This window comes from Protopterus annectens, chromosome 11.part0 (assembly GCF_019279795.1).
Source record: "Protopterus annectens isolate FY-2018-M chromosome 11.part0, PAN1.0, whole genome shotgun sequence".
NCBI lineage: Eukaryota > Metazoa > Chordata > Ceratodontiformes > Protopteridae > Protopterus > Protopterus annectens.
This window is the reverse complement of record NC_056745.1, coordinates 408,058,169-408,077,865: the sequence shown is the minus strand read 5'-3', so window position 1 is coordinate 408,077,865 and position 19,697 is coordinate 408,058,169. Positions and strand designations below refer to the sequence as shown.

Here is a 19,697-nt window from a genome sequence, read left to right as displayed (position 1 = left end):
AAATTCTAACCCCACACTGCTAAGGAAGGAAAGGAAACTGGAGGGAGTCCGAGAAAAAAAACACTTATCTGCTACAAAGAGTGAAGAATTATAGAAGAATTATAGAAGGATTCCCAATGCTATCCAAAAAGGCTCGAGACTGTCACTGATGGCGGTAAGCAAGATCTGAGGGAGTTAGGCAGAGGATAGAGCATTATGGCAGTGAGATGAGCTTGAGACTTGGATCCTAGTCTGTAAAAATGCGGCCAAGTTGGGCTTGAGGGTTGGATCTGTGACCCAACCATGAGGAGGAATGAAAGGGACAACATCAAATCTTGAATTTAAGGAAAATAGACTATAATTAAATTAAATAAACACTCACTAATATACAGACGGTTCAGAATGGACTTTATCTGGGCCTTTGAAAAGTTACATAGGTCTTTATTTGCAGGGACATATTGTCTTAGCCTTTTGAAAATCAATACAGCATATAAAGGTGTATCTTTCAGGCCTATGATGGTAGCATTCATACCAGAAAGAAAGGAAAAGAGGGTATTAAACACTGAAATACATCATATAGACAAATACGTAAGGTAGAAGAAAAAAAATGTAAAGGGAATGTCCTACTGGCAAAGCTGTGTTGGTATTAAATTTTTTATTTATTTGCCCAAACTAGGTGAATACTGCTGTTTATGTTTATGCAGTGATTATCTCAGCAGATAATTTAATGTAGCTTCCCAGAGATTATAGCAATTTGAAATGTGCATGATCCTAAAGACAAGAAATAAAGGTGCAATAAATGTAATAAAGTGCATTGGAAATTTTACCTTCAACTGATGTGCAGACTTCTCTTGGACTGATTTGTACTCACTTTGTTCATCTAAAAAAAAGAATAATTAAAAGACTGTAAGTAAAATGCAAAGATCACATTACTTATGTATTTTTATGTCTGACTCAAACTAAGTAAAATCATTTGAGATAAATGCCATAATAAGAAGTTATGTACTCACCATAACCATTCATGTTTGTTGTCCATCTTGCCTTTTTTCCTGCTGGTTGATTGGGTTCGGAACCGAGCATCGGTTCTGACTCGGCCTAATACAAAAGATCGAGGCTAACCCCTATCCCATGATGCTTAGGGTAGAATACCCAGATCTTATTTGTAAGCAAAAGCAGTACTATTCTCTATATACAATTATAACCCCAGCCTGTCTAGCTGAAGAAGAAGTAGGACTCCAAAAATAAAATAAAAAAACAAACATATTTATATTCATATATACATACATATATTTATATCATATTATTCGCCCGATCCTCCAGGAATGAAGAAGGGGAAAGGAGGCAAGAATATTGCTGAGATGGGCAACAAACATGGAACGTTATGGTGTGTACATAACTTCTTAATGTTATGTTGTCCTATCGCGCCGTAATTCTTGCTAGCTGGGATAGTGTCCCTAGCATCTTCATCCCTGGGTGGTTCAGGAAAAAAGACTCTTCGGTACAGTGGATCCAAAGGAAGACATGTTCCGGGAGGCCACATCTACTTTGTAATGAGTAATAAAGGTGTGAGGTCTTGCCCATATGGCAGCTGCACAAATAGAGGCCATAGGAAGTTTAGCTTGAAAGGCCGATGAAGTTGCAACTGCCCTTGTGGAATGGCTTCTCACTTTGCCTGGTAACTTTCTGTTATTACTGTTGTAAGAAAAGGAAATACAATTTGTAAGCCATTTTGACAGAGTTACCTTAGAAACTGGTAATCCTTTCCTTTTATCTGAAAAGGAAACAAAAATCTGATCTGACTTTCTGAAATCTTTGGTCCTATGCAAGTAGAAGTGTAGCTGTCTGTGTACATCTAGTTGATATAATCTATATTCTGCCTTGTTGCTAAAGTTAGGGAAGAACACTAGTAACTCAATAGATTGATTTAAATTATTCTCTGAACCCACTTTTGGTAAGAAAGCGGGATTAGTTCTTAAAAATACTCTGTCTTTATGGAAAACTGTATAAGGATGATGGATAGAGAGGGCTTAGAGTGCTGACGCCTGTCTGGCAGATGTAATGGCTACCAAGAAGAGAGTTTTCCATGACAAAAATTGTTCATCACTAAATTATGCTGGCTCAAAGGGTGGCAAAACTAAGGCAGATAGAAAACAATTTAGGTCCCAAGTGGGTGGAGGTTCTCTGATTGGGGATCTCAGTAGGAAGGTACCTTTCAAAAAGGCTTTGCATAGCTTGTGGGAAATGATAGACATTCCCATTTCCCCAATATGGAAATTAGATATGGCTGCTAGTTGTACCCTAATGGTAGCTGCCACTGTGCCCTCGTGAAAAGGTTTGGAGAGAAACTCTAGAACTGCTGTGATAGGAGCTGTAAAAGGATCTAAATTGTGCTTAACGGCCCAGTATGAAAATATTTTCCATTTACTGGAATACAGTTTTCTGCTAGAAGGTTTGTGGGAAGATATCAAGATATGTTTAACTGCAGTGGAAAAATCAAAACACCTGGCTATATGTGGAATTGGAGTAGCCATGCTGTCAACTTGAGGGTTTGGATGGACATTCCCAATGAGTGGGTCAAAAGGTCTGGAACTGGGTCCAGAGTCCATGGTTCCTCCAGAATAAGGGCCCATAGAAAGTGGAACCAAATTTGTCAAGGCCAGTAAGGTGCATTGCGTATCATAGTGCTGTTCAACATGCTGGCTTTCTGAAGTATTTGGGTATTAAGGGAAAGGGTGGAAAGGCATACAGAACTCCCGGGGGCCAATCGTGTACGAGTGCATCCCTTGGTGACTTCCCCGGGGGGGGGGGGGTGAGGGCAAAGTAGCTGCTGCATTTGGCGTTCATGGAAGTGGTGAAAAGGTTGCAGCAAGGCTGGCCCCATTTCTGGAAGATCTCTTCTGCAACTTCTTGCTTCAGGGACCACTCGTGAGGCAACATAATCACTCTGTTGAGTTTGTTCACTATTAACGTTGGATTTGCCTGGGATATGCATTGCTATAAGAAAACGTTGAGATGTGACAAGCCATTGCTATATTCGTTACACCTCTCGACATGGGAAATACGATTTGGTTCTTCCCTGTTTGTTTATGTACCACACTACTGACATGTTGTCTGTTTGAATTGCAATAGTTCCTATTGGAAGAGAGTCCTGGAATGCCTGCAACACATATAGCACCGCTCTCATCTCTAGGACATTGATATGCAAGTGGATTTTATGTTCTCACCTTAAGCCTTGAACAGTCATTCCCAAATAATGCCCTCCCACCCAATCTGGTAAGCATAAATGGTCAGTTCAGCCTTTAGTTGCAGAAATACAAATGGGTGGCCCAAGGACAATTGGTTCATTTGAAGCCACCAGAAGTTCTTTCTTGCATGAATCCATAATGATTATCTGATGTGACAGAGGTAGATCTTGCATGGATTATTGGGCAAAGAGTAACCATTGGAGGTCCCTCATGTGCAGGCGTGCTAGAGGAACTAGAAGAATTGCTGCTGCCATGGTACCCAGAACCTGTAACACATACCTCACCGAAACCTTTCTTCTTGACATCAAGGTCCTGCTTTGACGGTGAAGGGACTGAATTCTCTCGGGGGTAAGTTTTGCCACCATTTCTGTTGAATCCCATTCTATGCCTAAGAAAGTAGTATGCTGTGAAGGTGACAAGGCAGACTTTTTGAAATTTATTGTAATGCCTAGCTTGGAGCAAAGAAGTTTTGTTTCGTCCCTCACTTGCAGTAGTAGATGCTTGGTGGTGGCGATCAGGAGCCAGTTGTCTAGGTATGGAAACACACAGAATCCTAGACATCTCAAGTGAGACGTAACTGCTGCCATGCACTTGATGAACACTCTGGGGTCTGTAGTGAGACCAAAGGGCAGGGCTTGAAATTGGTAATGACTGGCTCCCAGCCAAAAGCGTAAGTATCTCCTGGATTGCCTGTCCATCTTTATATGGTAGTACGCACCATGGAGATGTATCGAGCACATCCAAGTATCTTTCCTGAGAAAAGGGAATACAGACTGCAGTGTCACCATCTGGAACTTTGATTTTTTGACAGATCTGTTCATTTTGCTGAGATCCAAAATGGGCCTCCAGTCCTGTCTTTTTTGGAACTAAAAAAAACCTTGAGTAAGTTCCGGATCCAATTTGGAGGGTAGGTGGAAAAGGGAATGTAATAACCTCTGGATATGACTGTCTGTACCCATTTGTCTTGAGTGATTTCCAGCCAGGTGTTTGGGTACAGTGACAAGTGTTTCCTGACTGCCTCCAGAGAAGAACAGGTTGGCCCCTTTTCAGGAATGCTGAAAGGGCCTGCCAGAGAACACATCTCTGTCACCCTGATTCTGCAGACCCCCTCTGCCACAAGGTTGGTGTCTTCGATTGTTACTTTCCCCTCTGCCCCTGGGGGAGGTTTCACCATGTGTGTAGGAAAAACCTTTTTGGGACTTTGGGAACCACATTTTTACACCTTTCTGACCTTTGGGATAAGGTCTAGAGGGGAAGGAAAAACAGCCCCCCATGGCAGACAAGATTTTCCCTTTCTGTTCACACCTGGTCAAAGTTTCTTTCCCCTTTGGTCCGAAAAGGGATGACCCATCAAAGGGGGTGTTGGTGAAGGAAAACTTGAATGGTTTGGCAAAACTGCATAAACGCATCTAGGTATGTCTCCTCAAGGAAATTCTTGTAACTGCTGCCCTGCTCGCTCCATCACCTGCATATGAAATCAGTCACATGGAGGGGTTAACAACTGAATCGAGGGTGGAGAGCTGAGAGGAAACTTTATCTGCGATCCCCGAAGCTACAGTACCCTGAAGAGTATCTCCTAGCTCTTTTATGAGATCCCTTTGAAGCCTTGTAAAATCAGTCAAGTAATTCAGCCAGTAAAGGCCACTGATGAGAAGGCATGCTTTCCATATCTGTCCATAGTCCGTGACTCTTTATTTAGAGGATGGACAGATGAGGAGGTCTCTGACAACTCCTTCCTGGTGGCCGCCGCCACCACCATCACATCTACTGGGATGCCTTTAGTTAAGACCTCTTTCTCAGCAAGAGCAGTGATACATTTATTGGGCCTCCATGGAACAGGCTCCACTGTTCCAGGGGAAGTCCAGGCCTTATGAGAGATCACATTCATTAATTGGTCAAAAGGGAGAGACACCCAGGAGGTGGAAAGGCGAGACCCAAAAGCCTCCAGGTATACCAACTCATCCTCTGAAGGGTTGGTGGGCTTCCAGCCACCCCTCTGTTTCAGAATCTCAAGACTGTCAGCAAAAGAGACATCCCCAGAGGGGGACTGTGGGGACCCTTCTGAATTATCCAGATTGGTATCTGATGTGACAGACTCAGGGGAGACTATGTGCTTCCTCTTGCACAATCTCTTCTGAGGGACTTCCTCAGAGGGGTACTCTGGTGAAGTTTTGGAGGAGACAATGCCACCCACAAGGGCTTCCTGGGGCTCTAGGTCTCTACGCTTGGGAGGAGGAGGGAATGATGAGACCAAGACAGGCACCTGGGAGGGAAGAGAACCTGGGCCAAAAACTGGAGCTGTCTGGGGTGACAACACTCTCTCCATCAGCTCAAATGCCCCCTCGCTCTGCCCCAGAGAGGTTCTCTGCTCCGGAGAGACAGAGGACCGACTCTGAGGCAGAGCGGGTGGCTCCGAAGCCGATGTAGGAACCAAGCTCAACCTCGCTTAGGCACCAAGGGGTAGAGTCGGATCGGACAACTGTCCAAGCCAACTCCCCTCCTCGGACCCGACGGGTGAATGTCGGCTGCCAGATTTCTCAAAATCCAATGGACCCGAAGAAGTCGGAGCAGACACCGGAAGTGATGATCCTAAAACAGATCCTGGTTTTGACAGTTCCACTACTATTGGACTCACAATCTCTGGCTTCGAGACCACAAGTGGGGTCGGAGGAGGAATTAGTGATGTTGCCTTGGATGGTTCCGATTCCTTTGGGGCCTGAGATGATAACATTTTTGCCAATGCCGGTGTTCAAAGCAGTCTCTTCACCAACCACTCCACATCATCCTCAGATAAGCTCCTGGAGAAACAAGAGGATAAGGAGGAGATCTAAACCTCTCCAAAATGGGTGATCTCAATATTGAAGTAACCAGCTCCAAGATCGGAGACCATCTCCTAATCGGTAACTCTGCCAGTTCCATGGTCACTGATGGTGCCGAAGAGGAAGACTTAGATCTGTCGGAGTCAAGAGACCTTGGTTCGGAAGTGATTTTTTTTAGGTGGCTCCAAAGCCTTGGGCTTTCTACACATATCTTGTCATCCAGTCACTCATCGTTTTTTTTTTATCCCTAGCTTAACATGTACTCATACCTCTCAACCTCTAAGAGCAAGTAATCTGGAGAAAACCATAAATAATGGTGGGGACAAAGGCCCAAAAATAGGGACACTTTTTAAATATTGCTCTTACAAACTTAAAAAGTTGATAGATTAACAGGTTTTGCATTATTATGAATTTTCTGAAGGACATGAAGTCTGAAACCCAACTGTCTGCCTTTATTTTCTGACTTTGACCCTCAATGATTTGCCAGTGATTTGTCAGAAAAACCACAATTTTATGAGAAACAGACCAAAAATATGAGGCAAAAATCTATATGGTTGAGAGGTATGCATGTACTCCCTAGATTAGGGTAATGTGCACCTTTTAGATATGTATTGGAAATGTTAACTAGTATGCTTCCATATATAAATTTGGCATTACCTCATGCCACCTGCAGCTCTTTTAGTGAGAAATCACTGACAACTAGTAATCAAGCAAAACAAATGTAAACTTAAAAGATATATGCATATTTTGGTTTTGCCAATGAAAGATAAATACATGAGCATTTGGAAACCAGTTCTTCAATTGCAATTGACTTAGAACATACCTTTAACAACAGCCAACCAGGCTCACTGAAAGAAAAACATTTTCTAGGAATGGCAATCCACCCTGCACAGTCCTCTTTATCACTGCAGCTGCACAACAGTGGGGAATGTAAAAAATCCCCAATACAACACAGTGCTCACGCAAACAGTGATCCAGCAATGTCTACATAAGAACAATATGACCTACATGCAAGTACAACTTAAACAGTTGTGATCAGGAAGTTAGAACCTGATCAAATAATCACTGTTTAACATTAGGGAAGCCCATATTTTTGGTACACCTTAAAGGAGGAATACTGAAGGGGCAAATGGGACAATATCAGTAATTCTGGAGGAATATCTGCACTGAAGATTTACTGTTATACTCAGTACTTCATGTGATTATAACACCTTTTTGAGAAGGATCTTTGCAACAATATAATGCTTGATAGAATTCCAAGCAGTAAATTATACCTCACTTGAACGTGTTATGGAGGACAGCCACAGTGGAAAAGTATCCTCATGGGAGGCATGGCCAAGACGCCAGACTGCTTGCAGCAATGAACATTAGCTCTGTTTATAACATTTTTATTATGACAGGAAATTTAATCTAATTTTTGGAAATACTAATCCAAAAGTATATCAGAGGATTTGTGAATATAGGTCCTTTATTATTTTTCAAAAATTAGTACTAAAACATAAGCTTTTATTATTTTTTTCCTGTCAAGAAGTTTTTCCTCAAGAATTCCAAATATGAGTAACTCGAAGAACTCTTATCAGGACAGTGTGGTAAAGAAGGAACTGCAAACATTAATAACTACTATTTAAGAACTATCTATAAAAATGGACAAACTACAGAATAAAATAGATGCTATTAAACAAGACTGTAGTAAGCAGCTGGACATTCTTAGTGAAATGGCTAAAAAGCATTCTGAACAAATTGCTTTTATTGAGGAATCTGTAACAGATATGGATGGCAGACTGATGGAATGTGAAAGTCAAAATGAGTTTCTTTTGAAACAGAATACAAAACTAACAGAAAAGCTGGAAGACCTAGAAAGTAGGTCACGTAGAAACAACATTAGAATCTATGGAGTACCAGAAAAGGAAGAGGGAACTGATATGATACATTTTCTTAATAACTGGCTTCCAACAGCACTAAATCTTCCTGAAGCCCTTTCCTTCGGTATAGAGAGGGATCACCGGTCTCTAGCAAAACCTGCTTCAACAACAGTTTCTCCTAACCCCAGATCAATCAATGTTAGATTTTAGTCCTCCCAAGATAAGGATTTGGTTCTGAAGTCTGCGTGGAATAATTCTCCCATCAAGATAAAGGACAAACTTGTTTGTTTTGACAATGACTATACTTCGGCTGTCATATCTAAAAGGAAAGAATGCGTTCCCTTGATAAAATCTCTTAAAAAAGTTAACATCAAAGCACAAATTCTCTTTCCCTCCAGGATAAAAATATTTTTACCAGAAGGTGAGAAGATCGTTAGCTGTTTGTCAGAGGCTTTGGACTTTATTCACAAGAAAAAAATACTGATATAGAGGACATGGAATGGTCTACACAATGTCTGAAAAAGAACACTTGGACTGTCAAAGAAAGTGCAAATAAAAAATTAAAAGACAAATAGGATTGTTATCAAATAATTCTAAATACTTTCTTGCAGAACTCTTTACTTAATGTTTTATTGAAATATATACACAAAGCAAAGGTAAAGTGTCTTTAGTTTACATAATATTTTATTGGAATACACATACGAAACAAAGGTCTTTATTTTGCATAGGCATAGGCATATATCTCTGACTTCTCTATTTCTTAGGTGCCTTACCTTCAACTACTTCTAACTTTTTTCTACCACTCCATTTCAGGAAGGGTCAATTGTATAACTGCTGCTCAGTGCGTCTTAAACCTGAATGTAATGTTATGTATGTTTAACTTTGAAAATAATGTTATATTTTGTAAAGTGTTTTATAATAAGTACTATATGTGCTAAATGCTGGTATTACTTATGACTGTAATCTGCTTGAAACTAGCATTTACTAAATGTTCAATGTGTATTATTATCTTGGAGATTTTCTCCCCGGGCCTCCGCTGAAAATGGACATGTATCCAGTCGGACTATCCCGGTCAACAAATGTGAAATAAAATAAATAAAAATAAAATATCTATGTATGTATACATGTATGTATGTGTGTATGTGTATGTATGTATGTATATATATATGTATATATATATATATATATATATATATATATATATATATATATATATATATATATATATGTGTGTGTGTGTGTATATGTCTGTGTGTGTGTGTGTGTGTGTGTGTGTGTGTGCATATATATATATATATATATATATATATATATATATATATATATATATATTTTTTTTTTTTTTTCTTTCATACCATATGTTTACTATAACCGGGGCGCAGTTAACTTCATTATATATTCATTTGGGATACAAAAGTCATGCTATCTTATTATTAATTCAAGATTTCCAAAGTAAAGCATTCATGTGTGTTAGTGGTGGGGTAACACTTTAGAGTTTACTGTTTAGTCTATTATGATTACACTGTATGGAATCCCCACAACAAAAGTGCTCTTAGGAGATGGTTTACTTAAGATAGTTTTGTTTACTCTTGACATTTTTGAAAGATGTTCATATCATGATTAATATATTTTGTCTTTACTTAAAATCTGCATTTCTTAGTGTAATATATCAACATTCAGTGCTTTACATTAACTAAATGTTCTAATTTTAATTATTAACCTAATTTAGTTTAAGGGATGTAAATTGTTGATTTATAGGGAAAATCTTACTTTACCAACATTTTTAGAGAATGGCTGTTCATGTTTTTTTTCATTGTGGAGGCTGCTCGTGCACTTTTTATGCTTCTTTAGAATCGAGAAAACTTAGTTGTTTGAAATTCCTGCCAAAAATGCCTTTTCTAAGCCTCTGTGACTGTTTCTTCATGTGCACGAGCATCTACAGGGCACTAGCAGCAAGCTAGAGGAGCTGGAAGCAAGAATACAGTGAGCGATGACATCACATGACCTTTGAACTCATGCATGACTCAGAAACCAGGAAGTAAAACTGAAAATGAAACTAGAAGAAAAAGTAACTGTTTTTTTTTTTTTGGTTGTTTTTTTCATCTTTTATGCATCTAAAGGTATGGAATCACTTTAAATATGTTTTTTTAACAAGCTACGACTTTAATGGAGTGATTATTTTACTAGTCTAATGAGGAAAATTGCATTTTAATGCTACTGAATGTCTGTTGCTTTGAATCACTGAAGTCTGACAGGATACCATTCTTTGCTTTGATAGCATGCCCTAAATGATAATATATTAATATTTGACTACTTAAACAACCAATTTCTTTAATATTCTGAATGCAAAGATATATATAGGATTGTGTCTCATTTTCCTTCTGCTGCTTTCATGCTTAAGCAACTTTAATCTATATTAGGTATTCTCATTGATGCAGATTTAAAGCAATATAATCAGAATCAGTTGCAATGATAGTTATGATACTATGATTCAAATCTTTGTATGACCACATATACTGTACGAATGGATTGCTAAAATGTTTTAGGTCACTCTATTCTGTTCAATTAGTATTAATAGATCAACATATGGTCCCCCCCCCTTTTTTTCTGTATTGCTATAGTTATAAAGACAAGAGACTGTAATACAGGTAAAAAATATATAGGTATTAGAAGCTTATGCCGATAAAGCAACTAGGTTAACTGGTGAAACTGACTCCTTCTTTACCAATACCTAGTAGTGGTTTACACAATATTACATACAAATCCACTGTGATTGCCTGATGGACTTTTTATGTTCATATTTGTTTGAGCTACCTTAGAAATGCTTTACTGTTTGTATATACTACATTTAAAGCAGAAGCTATCTATGTTAACTAAACCTGGAACTTTAGGTTCCATGTATGTATGTTTTCTTAGTTATTGATTTCAGAATTTGTTTCTAAAGATTTTTGACTCATCCATGATATATAACTTCATGAATTACTTCAAGTCATTATACTTGGAAGGTATTACTGATGCTCTAAATATAACTTTAACAAATGATGATATATAAATGCTTATCATTAAATGTTAATGGCTTAAATAACAATGTTAAAAGAGCTGGTTTAATTAAATTCATTAAAATGCACAGAGATCAGATAATCTTCTTGCAGGAAACCCACTTGCTGGAGAAGGATTTGCAAAAATTATCATTTAATGGTTTTACAGTTCTCACAGATTCCTGCTTTAGAGCCAAAAGGAAAGGTACTCTTATACTATGGAATAATACTTATACACTACCTAAAATTTTAAACACCTTTCAGATAAAGATGGAATTTTAAGCTTAGTAGTGCTACAAGTTAATAATAAATGCTTCACACTGGTAAACTCATATTGGATTCCTGGTCTAGGAACTAAATATGTGAAGAAATACTTGGATCTTATTACTTTACATGCAAAGGGAGAAATTATTCTGTCGGGAGATTTCAATTGCTTGTTATCAGATGAAGACACCTCTAAAAATAGTAAGGTTAAATTAATGACACAAGCTAAAAAGGTAAACAGTTTTATAGCCTCAATGAATTTGAGAGACATACATAATTTAAGAGTTCAAAATTCACTTCAATACACTCATTATTCTTTCCGATTTGGCACACAAACTAATATTGATAAGATTTTTGTGTCTAACACTCTTTACTCTAAAATAAGTGATGTTGCAATACAGTCATGTCCACTCTCTGACCACAATGCCTTTTTGTTCAGCTTGACTGTGAAAAAAGATGATATGATAATTTGTCAAATAATTCCAGCCTATTTTACTAAGTTATAAGGTTTTAAGGAGTGGTTATTAAAATAAATAAATGCATTTATGGAAAACAACAACAATGATGAAGTAACAGATATCATACTCTGGGATGCATTAAAAGTTCACATCTTTAGTAGAGTTAAAGCTTGGTATTTTCAAAGGAGAAAGGAATGGGACAAGGAACTTTCTGATTTACAAGCCAAAATAGATAAGTTAAAACTAAGTTTAAAATGAAATGATAAAGCAGTTTGTTTGTGTCTTTCGGCTTTTCCCGGTTAGGGGTCACCACAGCGGAACTCCGGTCCGCTAATGATTGGTGGTTGATTTTTACGTGTCGAGTTACCAGCCCTGATACACAACCTTCAACGAAGGTACACCCATTTACGCATGTCTCCACGCAGAAGACGCTCTAGCTGTGAATCGAACCAGACAGCGTCTTACTGTGAGGTGACAACACTACCGCAGCACCAAAAAGCAGTACTTACTGAAATTTCCAAGCTAAACCACAAATATTTAGAAATATTGAATAATAAGGTTGCTGGGGCAGCCACGGTGGTGCAGCGGTTAGCATTGTCGCCTCACAGCAAGCGGTTCTCCGGTTCAATTCTCAACTGGGGTGCCTTCTGTGCAGAGTCTGCATGTCCTCCCTGTGGCTGCGTGGGTTTCCTCCGGGTGCTCCGGTTTCCTCCCACATCACAAAGACATGCAGTAGGTGGATTGGACACTCTAAATTGGCCCTATGTGTGAGTGCGTGCGTGTGTGTGCCTTCTGTGGAAGGTTGGGCTCCGGGCTGGCAACTCAACACCGTAAAACTCCACTGCCAATCATGAGAGGACAGATGATCCACTGTGGCGACCCCTAACCGGGAAAAAGCCAAAAGAAGAAGAAGAAGATTGAATAATAAGGTTGATATATGCTTAGAAAAGATGAAACTACAGTCCTATTCAGTAAACCTCAGACATTTACATAAACTAGCTATCAGATCCAAATAAATTAATAAACAAAATCACATTAATGAAATTAAATACAAGAATAATAACACAGTAAAAACAAACAACTGATTTAGGAGGTATATTAGAAGCCTTTAGAAATCATTATCTGTCAATCAATGACATGCAATCACCACTAGATTCAGACAATGTAATAGATACATTTCTACAAGAAAATATCAAGACTAAACTATCAAAACAACAAAATAGTACCCTAAATAAACAAATAACCTTAGCAGAAGTGAAAGAAAAAGTTAAAAATCTGAAGGATAATAAAGCCCCAGGGTTAGATGGGATAATCCCAGAAATATATAAAATTCTTCCAGAGCACACAATAAAGTTATTATTAAACACATTCTCCACGGTTAAACAAGACTTAATTTTCTCTCCCTCGTGGAAGTACTCAATAATTTCCCCATTCTGAATCAAGGTAAGGACCCCCAACTATGTGCATCCTATAGACCCATATCATTGTTAAATACTGATTATAAAATTTTCATGTCTATCCTGGCCAAAAGACTAAAGAATATATTACCCAATCTAATACACTTTGATCAACTTACATAGAAAAGTACACAACAATATTATTAAGCTACTATCTCTAATAGACATTGCAAACAAAACCAAGAAACAATTAACTATTATTAGTCTGGATATTGATAAGGTGTTTGATTCCCTTAGTTGGTCATACTTACAAAAAATCTTTAAAGAATTTAACTTTACTTCAGATTTCACTAAACTGATATTAAATATTTATAGTGATTCTAAAGCATTTGTTAAGACTGGTTCATGTCTATCATCCCCAGTAAAAATTCATAAGGAAACTAGACAAGGTTGACCTCTAGCCCCATTATTTTTCGTTTTATCATGGAACATTTTGCTTCATTTATTAGAAATAATCCAGACATCAAAGGATTTCAAATTAATGAGGGATACTGTCCAAAAGTTCAGTTTTTTGCTGACGATATTCTACTAGCATCCAGTGACATAGAAGGCTCTTTACAACATATCATGAATGCTATAACTCTATTTGGAAACATCTCAGGGCAAAATTTTAATCAAAATAAAACCAAAACACTTTTAATCAATAAGAAAATAAATAGCAATTTGCAAAAATACAATACATTCAACTGGGAAAACGATAAGATAGATTATCTAGGAATAAGTATTAAGAATAAATGGAATGAGACTATTAAATTTAACTTCACTAAACTGGTAGCTATAATCAGTGACGACTAAAATGTGGAACAAAATGTTTTTCACCATGGAAGACAGACTTACATTAATAAAAATGATTATTTTGCCCAAGATTTTATTTTACATACAATCATTGATTTTACCTCCTCCTAAGAAATTCTTTAAACAAATAGATTCCCTATTACTAACTTTTCTATGGTTCCGAAGGAAACCAAAAATAGCCTATAAATGGCATGTTAGAGCCTGGAACAGTAATGGAATTGACTTTCCCAACACAAAATTATATTCCAAATCTGTTATTATTAACATAATACTACACTGGATTTCATCCATATATACCTCTAGCTGGAAACAACTACATGAAATACATATAACTTCCTCTGAGAACTCAGAAACCCAGTTTAAGGAAACCTTTGGAATTAACAAAGAATTTTGGATACTCCGTGAATATTGCTTATATAATAAGAAATTTAGCCACTTCTCACATGGTATAAACCAAATATTTTATATTTTCAAAAATATAATCGACAACAATTATAGTCTAAAAAACAACTTTTTCATTACATTTCCCATAGCTTATACACCAGATTGCCTAGATACCTTCAATATCAATAAGATGCGGCAATAAAATGCAGAATCTTAAAGAGAATAATCTAAAGTTTTAGCATCAGTTTATAGACAATAAGAACATCCAACCAATGAACTTTCTCTTAGCCAGATATAATGTCTGTCAAGATAATTGGCTTTGTATTCAATCTTTAAGACAGTTTGTTGAAAATAAAGTGAGAGTGTCAATAAATCTGGAAACTGATATTAAACCAAGATTGATACAACTATTCATATGGTGTAGTTTGATGAACACTGAACATAAATTAAGCATATCACCTGTATATAAAATCCTACGAGAAGACTTGATTACTTTTGACCAAGCTTTTTGGAATTACTCCATAAAGATTAATGGTGAACCTTTATCTAACGATAATAAGAAACAGTTATTAAATTCAATAAAAAACACTTCATCATCTTTATATTGGAGACTATATACCTGGAGATTTATTCATAGAAGCTTTTACACTCCACACAGAATTGACTTTATAACCAAGAGTAATGAAAGCAAATGCTGGAGGTGTGGTGATATTCTTGAAGCTAACTGGGTTCATATGTTCATCGAATGCAAAGCTCTCACACACTACTGGAGTGATTTTAAACATTTCACAAAAGCCCTGTGGTCTGATAACTGTCAAATTACTAGCTCTTTGATATTATTCAATGTCCATTCCCCAAGTGTACTTCCTAGATATCAGTTACCTGTTCTTTGGTTAATTCTAGCTATTGCTCGAAAAATAATTACATTGAAGTGGAAAAATAAGCAAGATATAGAAGTTATGTTCTTACCATAACGTTCCATGTTAGTTGTCTTCTTCTCGCCTTCTTTCTTGCTGGATGGGTTCGGAGCCGACCTCGGCTCCGACTCGGCCACTCTAAAAGCTCGACAGTTGGTTCCACCGGCTCGAGGCTCCCCTTATATCCCACAATGCTAGGCGTGAATTACCTCAGATCTCGTTTGTGAGCTAGGCCCAGCTAATAATAAAACCAGAGAAACTGGAAAAGAGAGTCCACCTCTATAAACAAAGGGGAAGAGGAAAGGTGACCTGAAGCCTGATCTAGGAAAATATGCACAGCAGAGCATATACCTATAGCAAAAGAGGTGGTAGAAAGAGAGGTCACAATCAAACTCCTCTAGGTCTGTCCAGGCCAGGGGGAAGGAGGGGGGCCTTAAGAAAGAAGCGAGAAGAAGACAACTAACATGGAACGTTATGGTAAGAACATAACTTCTTTATGTTAAGTTGTCTATCTCGCCTTCATTCTTGCTGGATGGGACCCCGTCCCTAGCACCTTGTCCCGGGTGGCCTAACGGAACAGACTCTTGAGAACAGTGGTACCAAAGTTAGCTCTATGTCTAGAAGCTAAATCTAACTTATAATGTGAAATGAAAGTGTGAGGAGTAGCCCAAGTAGCCGCTGCACAAATGGTGTCAATAGGCAGTCTGTCTTGGAAGGCTATAGAAGTAGCCAAAGCTCTGGTGGAGTGGGCCTTAGGTTTGCTAGGCAGCTTTTGGTGTCTAATTTCATAAACAATGGAAATCATGGATGTTAGCCATCTAGATAGTGATACCTTGGAAACAGAAAGTCCCTTTCTGCCTTCTGCATAAGAGACAAACAGCTGGTCAGTTTTTCTGAATTGTTTGGTCCTATCCAAATAGTACCTTAACTGACGATGAACATCTAGCCAATGCAATTTTTGTTCAGACCTATTAGAATATTCTGGAAAAAACACAGGGAGGTCAATGCTTTGATTTAGGTTTGGCCTTAGAGGCTACTTTAGGTAAAAAGGATGGGTTGGTTCGTAAGGATACCCTGTCTTTGTGGAACAACAGATATGGTGGTCGACAGCTGAGTGCATGAAGTTCTGAAACTCTTCTAGCTGAAGTAATAGCCACCAGAAAGAGAGTCTTCCATGATAGCAATTTTAATGAACAGGAAGCTGCAGGTTCGAAAGGGGGGAGAATCAAGGAACTGAGAACTAAATTAAGGTCCCACGAAGGAGGAGGATTCCTTATAGGAGGTCTGAGTAGGAAAACTCCCTTCAAAAATGCTTTGCAAAGCTTGTGGGACATGATGGCAGACTCTGAAATGCCCATATGAAAGTTAGATATAGCTGCCAATTGAACTTTGAGAGTAGAAGGAGATGAGCCTGAATGAAAGAGTTCAGCTAGAAAATCAAGAACTGTTTGGATGGGAGCAGTGAAAGGATCTAAGTCCCTTCCTTGAGCCCAATAGGCAAAATGTTTCCACTTACTAAGATAAATTTTTTGAGTGGAAGATTTATGTGAGGCTATTAAAATATCTCGAACAGTGTGAGATATTTGAGGAAGCCTGGCTAAGGTAGGAACTGGAGGAACCAAGCAGTGAGGTTCAGAGATGTTAGGGAGCGATGAAACTGACCCGACTGATGGATCAAAAGATCTGGAACTAGGTCCAGATGCCAGAGTTGCTCCAACAGAAATTGATGTAGAAAGGGGAACCAAACCTGTTGAGGCCAGTAAGGAGCAATGAGGATCAATGAGGCCTTCTGAGCGATAGCTTTCTGTATCACTTGAGAGATTAGTGGAAAGGGAGGGAATGCATACAGAAGTCCCCGGGGCCAAACTTGGACTAGAGCGTCTCTGCTGGGCTGGCCTGGTAAGGGGAAGAGGGTGAAATAATCTTTGCACTTGCTGTTTTGGGGAGTAGCAAAAAGGTCGCAGCAAGGCTGACCCCATTTGAGAAATATTTTTTCCACAATAGAATCTTTCAGAGACCACTCGTGAGGCATGAGGATAGCTCTGCTCAACTTGTCCGCGATTTGATTGGACTTCCCAGGGATGTGCGTTGCTATCAGAAACCGCTGAGAAGAAATCGCCCATTGCCACAGTCTGAGTGCTTCTCGACATAGGGGATAGGACCTGGTTCTGCCTTGTTTGTTGATATACCACACTACAGACATATTGTCCGTCTGGATTGCTATCTTGAAGGGCTTGCAACGCTAAAAGCACTGCTCTCATCTCTAGAACATTTATATGCAAGTGGCATTCGTCTGGTTGCCATATGCCCTGGACAGTTCTGCCCTGATAATGCCTCCCCCACCCGATCAGGGAGGCGTCCGTTGTCAGAGCAGCAACCGGAGGGGGAGGAACAAAGGGTCTTCCCAGGAAGAGCTGAGGGGAAGACATCCACCACAGAAGATGATTCTTGCATGTTTGCGTAATCATAATGGTGTGGGACATCGGAAGTTGCTGGTATGACCATTGTGTGAAGAGCATCCATTGAAGGATTCTCATGTGGAATCTGGCTAATAGAAGCAGAGGGATAGCAGCCGCCATAATCCCCAATACTTTCAGAACTAATCTGGCTTTGACTCTGTTGCTGTTGACGAGAAGAGAGACCAGTTTGCGTATGTCTGTTATTCTCTGATCTGTTAGTCCCGCAGACATGTTGACTGTGTCTAGATTTGCGCCTATGAAGGTAATAGCACGACAAGGCGACAAAACAGACTTTTCGCAATTTATTGATATGCCTAACTTTTGACAAATGCGAAAGGTGTAGTCTCTGGCCACTAGAAGAAGATGCTTGGTGGGAGCTGTGAGGAGCCAGTCGTCCAAATATGGAAACACCTGGAATCCTTGACGTCTCAGGTGAGAAGCTACCACTGCCATGCATTTGGTAAACACCCGGGGGCAGTGGTGAGTCCAAAGGGCAGGGCTCTGAATTGAAAGTGACTGGTTCCCAGCCTGAAGCGGAGGAATCTTCTGGAGCGTCTGTTCATTTTTATATGATAGTACGCATCCTGAAGGTCTATAGAGCACATCCAGTTTTCCTTTCCCAATAGGGTTAGTATGGACTGTAGCATGACCATCCGAAATCTTGTTTTCTTGACAGACTTGTTCAAGATACTGAGATCCAAAATTGGTCTCCAGTCCCGTTTTCTTCGGAACTAAAAAGAACCTGGAGTAGATTCCGGATCCTTGCTGGTCTGCTGGAACTGGCTGAATTGCTCTTTTTGCAAGCAGCTTTGAAATTTCTAAAGCTGCAAGATCCCTTTGAGCGGGTGGAACATCTGGAAGGGATTTTTTTGATTGGTTTGGAATGCGAACAAAGGGAATGGAATAGCCTTCGGAAATGATGGACTGTACCCACTTGTCTTGAGTTAGGGATAGCCAGGCTTCTGGGTACAGTGACAATCTTTCCCCGACTGCCTCCGAAGGTGGACAGTCGGGCAACACCTCAGGGATGCTGGAAGGGCTTATTGGAAAAAGTTTCTCGATTGCCCTGGTTCTGCGGACCCCCTCTGCCTCTGGGGCGACGTCTACCATTATTGTTCCCTCCTCTGCCTCTGGAGGGGAACTGACTCTGTGCTTCAGGCAAATTCCCTTGAGATTGTTTGCGGAACCACATTTTTCCACTTTTCTGGCCTTTGGGGTAAGGTCTAGAAGGAGTAGAAAAACGGACTCCGACGGCAGACAGAGTTTTGCCATCCGTCTCGCACCTAGTCAAGGTTTCTTTCACTTGAGGACCAAAGAGAGATGATCCATCAAACGGGGAATTAGTGAAAGACGTTTTAAAGGGGTCCACAAAATTGCATAGTCGCATCCAGGCATGCCGGCGTAAAGCGACACCTGTCCCTGCGGCTCTGCTCGCTCCATCAGCCGCATATGAAAGGAGGCGCATGGAGGAGTTAGCTATAGAATTCAGGGTAGCCAGCTGGGCGTTCATCTTGTCCTGAAAACCCGCAGCCGTAGGATCCATCAACATCTCACTCGCTTCCTTGATCAAGTCTCTTTGGAGACGAGTGAAATGGCATAGGTAGTTCAGCGAACGCATGGCAAAGGTCGCTGACGAAAACATCTGCTTCCCGTACCTGTCCATAGACCTAGATTCCTTATTAGGGGGATGGACAGGCACTGAAGGATCAGCTAGTTCCTTCTTGGTGGCAGCAGCTACCACCATAGCATCCACAGTAACTCCTTTGGTCAGAAATTGTTTATCAGTAGGTGCTGTTATAAACTTTGAAGGTCTCCTGGGGGTGGGGTCCACTGAGTCAGGAGCCGTCCAGGCCTTCTTTGCTACCACCTGCATGAGGGGGTCAAAGGGGGGGGACACCCAGGAGGTGGAAGGGCGAGAGCCGAATGCTTCAAGATACACAGATTCATCCTCCGAAGGGTTAAGGGCTGGCCAATTTCCCCTCTGTTTAAGGATCTCTAGAATGTCTGCGAAGGAGACATC

At 39.6% G+C, this 19,697-nt stretch overlaps 1 protein-coding gene across 3 annotated transcripts in view; it reads right to left on the bottom strand.

Annotated features, from left to right (window-relative positions):
* Positions 1–19,697, bottom strand: part of CCDC87 (coiled-coil domain containing 87) — a 1,578,580-nt gene that overhangs the window by 450,718 nt on the left and 1,108,165 nt on the right. For all 3 annotated transcript variants that reach the window (XM_044087903.1, XM_044087902.1, XM_044087904.1), the window contains exon 17: positions 807–859. In XM_044087903.1, coding sequence (XP_043943838.1) covers positions 807–859 — 53 coding nt within the window. The remainder of the gene's footprint in view (positions 1–806; positions 860–19,697) is intronic.